The sequence below is a fragment of the Salmo salar genome, chromosome 16, assembly GCF_965601325.2.
Source record: "Salmo salar chromosome 16, fSalSal1, whole genome shotgun sequence".
In the NCBI taxonomy this organism is placed as follows: Eukaryota; Metazoa; Chordata; class Actinopteri; order Salmoniformes; family Salmonidae; genus Salmo; species Salmo salar.
Window position 1 is genome coordinate 11809496 of NC_138306.1, and position 8028 is coordinate 11817523.

Sequence of the window (8028 nt, forward strand, 5' to 3'; positions counted from 1 at the left end):
TTCTATTTGATATACCTTTAATTATTGGATGTTCTTATAGGCACTTTAGTATTGCCAGCCTAATCTCGGGAGTTGATAGGCTTGAAGTCATAAACAGCGCTGTGCTTCAAGCATTGCTAAGAGCTGCTGGCAAATGCAGGAAAGTGCTGTTTGAATGAATGCTTACGAGCCTGCTGCTGCCTACCACCGCTCAGTCAGACTGCCCTATCAAATATCAAATCATAGACTTAATTATAATATAATAAATACACAGAAATACGAGCCTTAGGTCATTAATATTGTCAAATCCGGAAACTATCTTTTCGAAAAAACTTTTATTCTTTCAGTGAAATACAGAACCGTTCCGTATTTTATCTAACGGGTGGCATCCCTAAGTCTAAATATTGTCGTTACATTGCACAACCTTCAATGTTATGTCATAATTATGTAAAATTCAGGCAAATTAATTACGGTCTTTGTTAGGAAGAAATGCTCTTCACACAGTTCGCAACAACCCCAGGCGTCCCAAACTGCTGCATATACCCTGACTTTGCTTGCACTGAACGCAAGAGAAGTGACACAATTTCCCTAGTTAATATTGCCTACTAACATGAATTTCTTTTAACAAAATATGCAGGTTTAAAAAATATATACTTGTGTATTGATTTTAAGCAAGGAATTGATGTTTATGGTTAGGTTCATTGGTGCAACGATTGTGCTTTTTTCGCGAATGTGCTTGTTACATCATCACCCGTTTGGGGAAGTAGGCTGTGATTCAATGGTAAATTAACAGGCACCGTATTGATTATATGCAATGCAGGACAAGCTAGTTAAACTAGTAATATCATCAACCATGTGTAGTTAACTACTGATTATGTTAAGATTGATTGTTTTTTATAAGATAAGTTTAATGCTAGCTAGCAACTTACCTTGGCTCCTTGTTGCACTCGCGTAACAGGTGGTCACAGCCTGCCATGTAGTCTCCTCGTGGTTTGCAATGTAATCGGCCATAATCGGCGTCCAAAAATGCCGATTACCATTTGTTATGAAAACTTGAAATCGGACCTAATTAATCGGCCATGCCGATTAATCGGTCGACCTCTATAGTATATAGTATGTAGCATATACCGGGACGGCAGGTAGCCTAGTGGTTAGAGCTTTGGGCCAGTAACCGAAAGGTTGCTAGATTGAAACTTCGAGCTGATAAGATAAAAATCAGTCGTTCTACACCTGAACAAGGCAGTTAACCCGCTGTTCCTAGGCTGTCATCGTCAATAAGAATTTGTTCTTAACTGACTTGCCTAGTTAAATAAAGGTTAAATAAAAGAAAAAAGAAAAAAAAATGCAGTATGGGTATTCGAACACAGCTATAGTATTTTGTGTAGATCATTGACAAAAAATGACAATTAAATCCCACCTTGTAACACAAGAAACTGTGGAAAAAGTCAAGGGGTGTGAATACTTTCTGAAGGCACTGTACATTATAAAATGGACTGTTCGTTAAGCCCAGACGCCCTTGGTTACTGTTTCAATCTCGGACAACATTTTTTATTTTTTTACCGTTTTCTCCCCAATTTCATGGTATCCAATTGGTAGTTACAGTCTTGTCTCATCGCTGCAACTCCAGTACAGACTTGGGAGAGGCAAAGGTAGAGAGCCATGCGTCCTCCAAAACACAACCCAACCAAGCCGCACTGCTTCTTGACACAAAGCCAGCCGCACCAATGTGTCGGAGGAAACACCGTGCACCTGGCGACCGTGTCAGCGTGCACTGTGCCCGGCCCGCCACAGGAGTCACTAGTGCGTGATGGGACAAGGACATCCCTGGCGGCCAAACCCTCCCCTAAACCGGGCGACACTGGGCCAATTGTGCGCTGCCTCATCGGTCTCCTGGTCGCGGCCGGCTGCGACCGAACCTTGAATCTCTAGTGGCACAGCTAGCACTGAGATGCAGTGCCTTAGACCACTGCGCCACTCGGTTGTCCCAAGCCCGGATAAAGGAGGAGGGTTGGAATTGTGACATAAAAAAAAACAAGAATCGATAGAAGAAAGTTTATTTGTAGTTCTAAACATATTTAGGGTGTTTTTTTACTCACTTTTTGTCTCTCCCACGATGTTATTCCTCTCTCCTACAGCATCTATCACAATTACATGCACATGGCCAATTATACAAATTAGGCGATGACGTCATTTAGCGACTTCTAGCGACTTTTAGGACAGCCAATAGCTACTTTCCTTACTGAGGAGTTGGCAACACTGCATGCGATGTGCACGCACAGTTACAAGCCTGCTAGAGTTAGCGGCAGACGAATGAGCAATATCCACCGTCGTAATATGGATGAAGCCTGAGCTGGAATGTGAAGCTAACTGAAGCTAGCTAATTTCAGAAAAGCCTGGGCACATCTGGCTATATACCCCTCTGGTGCACTGTTAAATGATTTAGCCATTTAAACAATTTGGTTTTGGATAAAAAAAATTTTTTACAATGCCCTCAATGGCTTTCATGCGTTTAAAACGTGCCACACATGCCTGCACTGGGAAACAACACAAATGACAATGTCAGTATGACCAATGCATTTTTACTGAGGTGGTGAGATGACCTAATAAGCATGCAGGCATAAGCTAATAGTGGTCATAGTGCATACATACAGTACCGCACTGTATAGGCCTACATAAGAAGTAACCATATAACCATTACAGAGGGCTTGTAGATCCAACGGGAAATAAGGTATAATAAGACAATTGGTTAAGGAAACGGTTTTCTTACATTAAACTGTTCCCTTATAGTATTCTGTTCATGGCCGATAAACTGCTTACAGTAATGTCATCCACAAAATCATCCCCAAACCACCCCAAACTCCTCTATCCAAATATTTCAAAGTTCAGATCCAGCAACAGACAGAGAGAGTACTGACTGACATGGAACCATCCAAAAGCAACATCAGAAAATAAATCCCTCCGCAAACCAGCAGCTGACCCAGTTAAATGTCAAGTACAAAGTTGTTTCTTTATAGGATTGGAATGCTACAGATAGATAATTCCCTGGCCTCTACTCAGCTCTGCTGCTTCCTTCCTCCATCCAATGACAGCTCCCTGAAATACTTGGTCAAAACCCAGAAAAGCACAGAGCGCCTCGCTGCCCGATCACTCACTCCTCGTCACTACTTTCAGACCCTAATCAAGACACATTTGTTATTGCCCGACAAGGATGAGGACATGTATGGAAAATACAACAATGAAATACGCTAAGCCTTCTTTCTCCACAGGCAGGAGAGGCTGCCGGGCTCACATGCCCAATGAGGCCTGCCAAAGATGAATAGCACTGACTGTACCTACCTGCCATAATGGAGAAACTGTTCAGAGTTTCTTTCCTCTAAAGGAACAACTTTGTCTTAATAAGCAGCACAAAAATGACAAATTTAGAACCCAGGTTTGTTCTCCAATGCATGGCTATTCAATTATTTTCCTTTTAAGGACTCCCAGGGTCTTTTTAGGCCCCATTGTTGGAGTTCAAATGTGGAGCTGCTGGACGAGACTCAGACAAGCTGTGCTTTGCTTTGCTTTTCAATGGCATGGGCCAAAGCCTTATACTTAGATACAAATATAAGGCTTTTATATGCAAACATAAGTCTTTTATATCCAAGTATAAGGCTCTGGCATATGCCATTCTCATTGAGTAGTAAAGGACTGAGCAGAAAAGTGGCTTACCGGTCCAAAGCTGTTGCTGTCCAGACTGTGGCCGTGATGGTCCCCCTCGATCCAAAAGTGGCCATCAGGGACCCTGAGATAGCGGTTCTTATAGCCAAGTGTCCTGCAGAGAGAAATGGAGGGCGGGAGGTTTGGATCATGGATAAAACGCATTAGCCAGGTTAATACAACCCACATTTACTACAGAACCTAGCTACGAAAGAAAGGCAGTCTTTAACATTGATTGAGCTACGGGATCAATTGAAAACAACAATAAATACATTGAAATTAGACAAGACAAAAGGCAAAGCTTCAATTGAGAATAAAGTTAATCTATCTATATCTGCATTAAGGAAATTGACATTTTTGTTTCATTATGGTGCATCACCTTTTTACTAAATCATCCATCTGCCTGTCATCCTCCCTTTAGATTAGAGTATTTTGTAGACAAGAATCTAATCTAATCAGATGAGGACAAATATCGATTGTGTGTAATGACTAACGAAATATGGACAGGACAGCACACTCCCTTAGGTCTAGTCTCTGGTTGAGTCCCTTAATGCCACACTATCCCCTATATAGAGCCCTATTGGCCCTGGTCAAAAGTAGTACACTATATTAGGGAATAGGGTCCATTTGGCACGTAACCTCTGTCTGATCAGATACCCTCCAGACTAGTTTAGCTTCAATCAACTATTTTGCGGAGTGAGGACAGGGTGGTACACACCATCAATCACATGTGGACTTAGCTGTGACTGAGGCGTGATGCATGGTTCATCTCAGGAACATTGTAAATTACGGGAGAAATGACTTTTTAAATGACAATTCTTCTCCTATTCCTTTCCAGGGCAATGTTACAGGAGCCTAAATGACTACTCTTTAGACCTTGGACAAAAATACTGATTTTGCTGCTGGGGGGGGAAAAAAAAGTTTTTATTGCCACATACACCGGATAGGTGGTGAAATATGTTGTTTTACAGGGTCAGCAGCCATAGTAGTATAGCGCCACTGGAGCAAATTAAGGTTAAGTGGCCTTGCTCAAGAGCACATCAACACATTTTTCGCCTGTCTGCTCGGGTATTCGAACCTGCGACCTTTCGGATACTGGCCCAACGCTCTAACCGCTAGGCTACCCTTTGCCCTGTCTGTTCTCCAGCAAACTGAAGTTCAGTGACTTTTAAATGTCAGGGGTCAAGCGTCTACATACAGCATCTGAACACAAACAATACGAGAACAAAATACTGGCTACTTCAAAATCTAGTGATTATATCCTTTAGAATACAAATAGTCCCCATCTTATTTGTACAGTAGAATAGTTTGCAGTAAAACTTTATAATAACTTTAACGAGACATTTGTTATCTATTTATAAGCAGTGTTCACATACATGTATTAATAAATTATTATTCAATGGGGCTTACACTACGTACTTATTAATAGTTTATCAAATAGTTTATTAATGAACATTATTATAAAGTGTTACCTAATCAACTACCCCGGCTATGCTCAGGAAAAAGAACAGTCTTGAGTTTTGTGGGAAGACAAAAACAGGTTGCAGCATCCCAACTGGAACCCTATTCCTTACATAGTGCACTACTTTGACCAGAGCTGGTTGGGTCTGGGTCAAAGGTAGTGCACTAAATAGGGTGCCATTTGGGACGCAGAGCAAAGCGAATATACAAAGTTCAAAGGGAATAGACAGACCCCTGTATTAATGCTGTTTGTATGCGACTCACTGCCTGGCAGTGTCTAGCAGCTACAAAGGGTTTAGGGTGCGTTCAGGAGTTTGGGCAGATTCTCAGCATTGAGTTGTGTTAGAAATGTATGCACTCTCTACCTCTCAGTGTAGTAGGTTTAAACAATAGCTGCCTGGTACAGTGGAGGTTATTTAACCTTTATTTAACTAGGCAAGTCAGTTAAGAACAAATTCTTATTTACAATGACGGCCTATCCCGGCCAAACCCTCCCCTAACCCGGACGACGCTGGGCCAATTGTGCGCCGCCCTATGGGACTCCCAATCCCGGCCTGTATAGCCCGGGATCAAACCGGGTCTGTAGTGACGCCTTAGACTGCTGCGCCACTCGGGAGACCTATAGGGCACAGATACACATGATAATGGACATATGAAACACGATAATGACGACGATGATGTGTAAAAGCCTGAGGTGAATTGGACAGGTCAAGTCAAAGGCTCAGTTTCAATATCTAGACTAGGAAGAATACCACTGCGAATGAATCAAATGTGTTGGACATGCATCCTAAGCGGTATGCTATCATGGACATGGGAACCCACAGCCATAGTCTTGTCCACCAGCCATGTCTGACAGTCTGCCTGGCACACCGCACTGGGTTGTTCTGTACCTCTACGAACACCAGAATCTCCATCTTGAGGTAGCTCTTCCTCATACACCTCACATGAATATACTCCGCATTTCCCTCAATGTGTGCATTCCAGTCATCAGCTTTACACAGCGTAGCAACAACTTTTCCCTGACAATACAGTGGCGTAACACTTTCATTTTTTTTTTTTTTAAAGCTGCGATTCGATTGAAACGCGATTTATGTCCCGTAAGCCATCATTGTTTGGAGATGAATCTCCGAAATGGCCCTCTATATCTCTGAGGGGCTCAGTTCAGAGGGATACACATAGCAAAAAAAAACACACACACACACACACACACACACACACACACACACACACACACACACACACACACACACACACACACACACACACACACACACACACACACACACACACACAACTCAGAGGGCTGTAATTGGCTGAGAGGCCTCTTCCTCTGTCAGGCAGAGCAGACAGTCTCTGTGCGTAGCAAGATTAAAACCATAGCTGTGATTTATAGCATGGCGGACCCGCAGGCTAACACACGCACACACACACGCACACGCACACCAGCCATCATCAAACCCCCATGTTAATTATTCATCTATCTCCTCCCAGGCAATACAAGTGACTCGTAATTTGTTCAGCGGCACCCGTCACAAATAGTTGATTTACATGACGACATTGTGGTATGAGTAGGTGGCAGCCGAAGATTTGAAGCTGGTAGATAAGAAATAGAGGTTTAAGACGGAGCTTCAAATCCCTGAGTAAACAATCAGTTGTCTTGTAGCAGTAGACTAACTCATAGAAAGTCTCTGAATAGGCCTTTAAGACACCCTTTGTTTTACATTCTTTTATTACCTTTTGTTTCGTTTTTACTGTATAATGTGTCGTGGGTTTTAAGTTTGATTTGATAAAGCTATACGTACTTGATGAAGTCTCCCTCAAGGGCTATGACCCGCTTGATGATCTTCTGCTGGGGGTTCTTGGGAGACCTGAAACAATAAAGATATATGATATCAATTAAGATATATGATAAAGAGATATATTTATCCATCAGCACGTAGCACCAATAAACCCTGTGCTGTAGCGACCCTGTTCACAACACTAGATTGAACTGGAATCAGTGTTCCTCACCAGCAGACAGAGAAACGGACTATACTGCAGTGACTATTGGGTGGGTTCAAGTACCAGGATGTCATTCCTCCTCCTCATCACTGACTGCCCTCCCTCCCTCCCTCCCAACATGTGGACCTCACACACCACCGGGGAACACAAACATAGCAGCACCATGGTAGAGAGAGTTCATTCACTTTATGTTTCTAATAAATCCTTAATAACCCGTAATACCGCAATGCTCAGTTAATGAATTCTACAACCATTATTGCCATGCCGATGACCTTCTCCAAGCCACGTAATACTTCTAAGTAGCCAACAGAGGACACGATTCATTTGATATCAACAACGACAGTCCTTTTGAGGCCATGCAAAGCAATGGCATTCGGATTCTGGGCACAAAATCAGTCTAACAAATGGGTAATATAGAAAAGATTTGTCGTTTTTTACTCTCTCGCTTGGGCGTGATGTTCAAGGCCATGATCAACAGTATTACAATGATCAAAAATCTTCTATTCCATCCACAGGTTTTATAGATAAATGTGAGGCAACCAGGGAGCCAGTGATACAATGGTGTTCAGTTCAGAGTGTCTGGCCAAATGAGGGACATCTACACAAAGGCATTGAATAATGACCCACAGAAACTGCAGTTTGTTAAACGTTGCCTTCAAATGCCCAGAGAATCAAACAGAAATGCCAGTCTTAATAAGAAGCCACATACATTCTCCATCCCTCCCTGCACTCCCTCTCCCTCAGTCTCCCTTTAACACACACACACTGATAGATAGAGGCCCACACACACACACACACAAGCACACTCTGTCACTCCTTTTCTCCCACTCTCTACCACGCATACACACACATTTGCTCTCTCTCTCTCTTCCTCCCTCCTTCCTCCTCCAC

The 8028-nt window shown here is 42.7% G+C and overlaps 1 protein-coding gene across 2 annotated transcripts in view; it reads right to left on the reverse strand.

The window, feature by feature from the left end:
• Positions 1–8028, reverse strand: part of LOC106573249 (mitochondrial inner membrane protease subunit 2) — a 156219-nt gene that overhangs the window by 18118 nt on the left and 130073 nt on the right. For both annotated transcript variants that reach the window (XM_014148147.3, XM_082962510.1), the window contains 2 exons: positions 6939–7004; positions 3688–3790 (listed from right to left, as the gene is read on the reverse strand). In XM_014148147.3, the coding sequence (XP_014003622.1) occupies positions 3688–3790; positions 6939–7004 (169 nt within the window). The remainder of the gene's footprint in view (positions 1–3687; positions 3791–6938; positions 7005–8028) is intronic.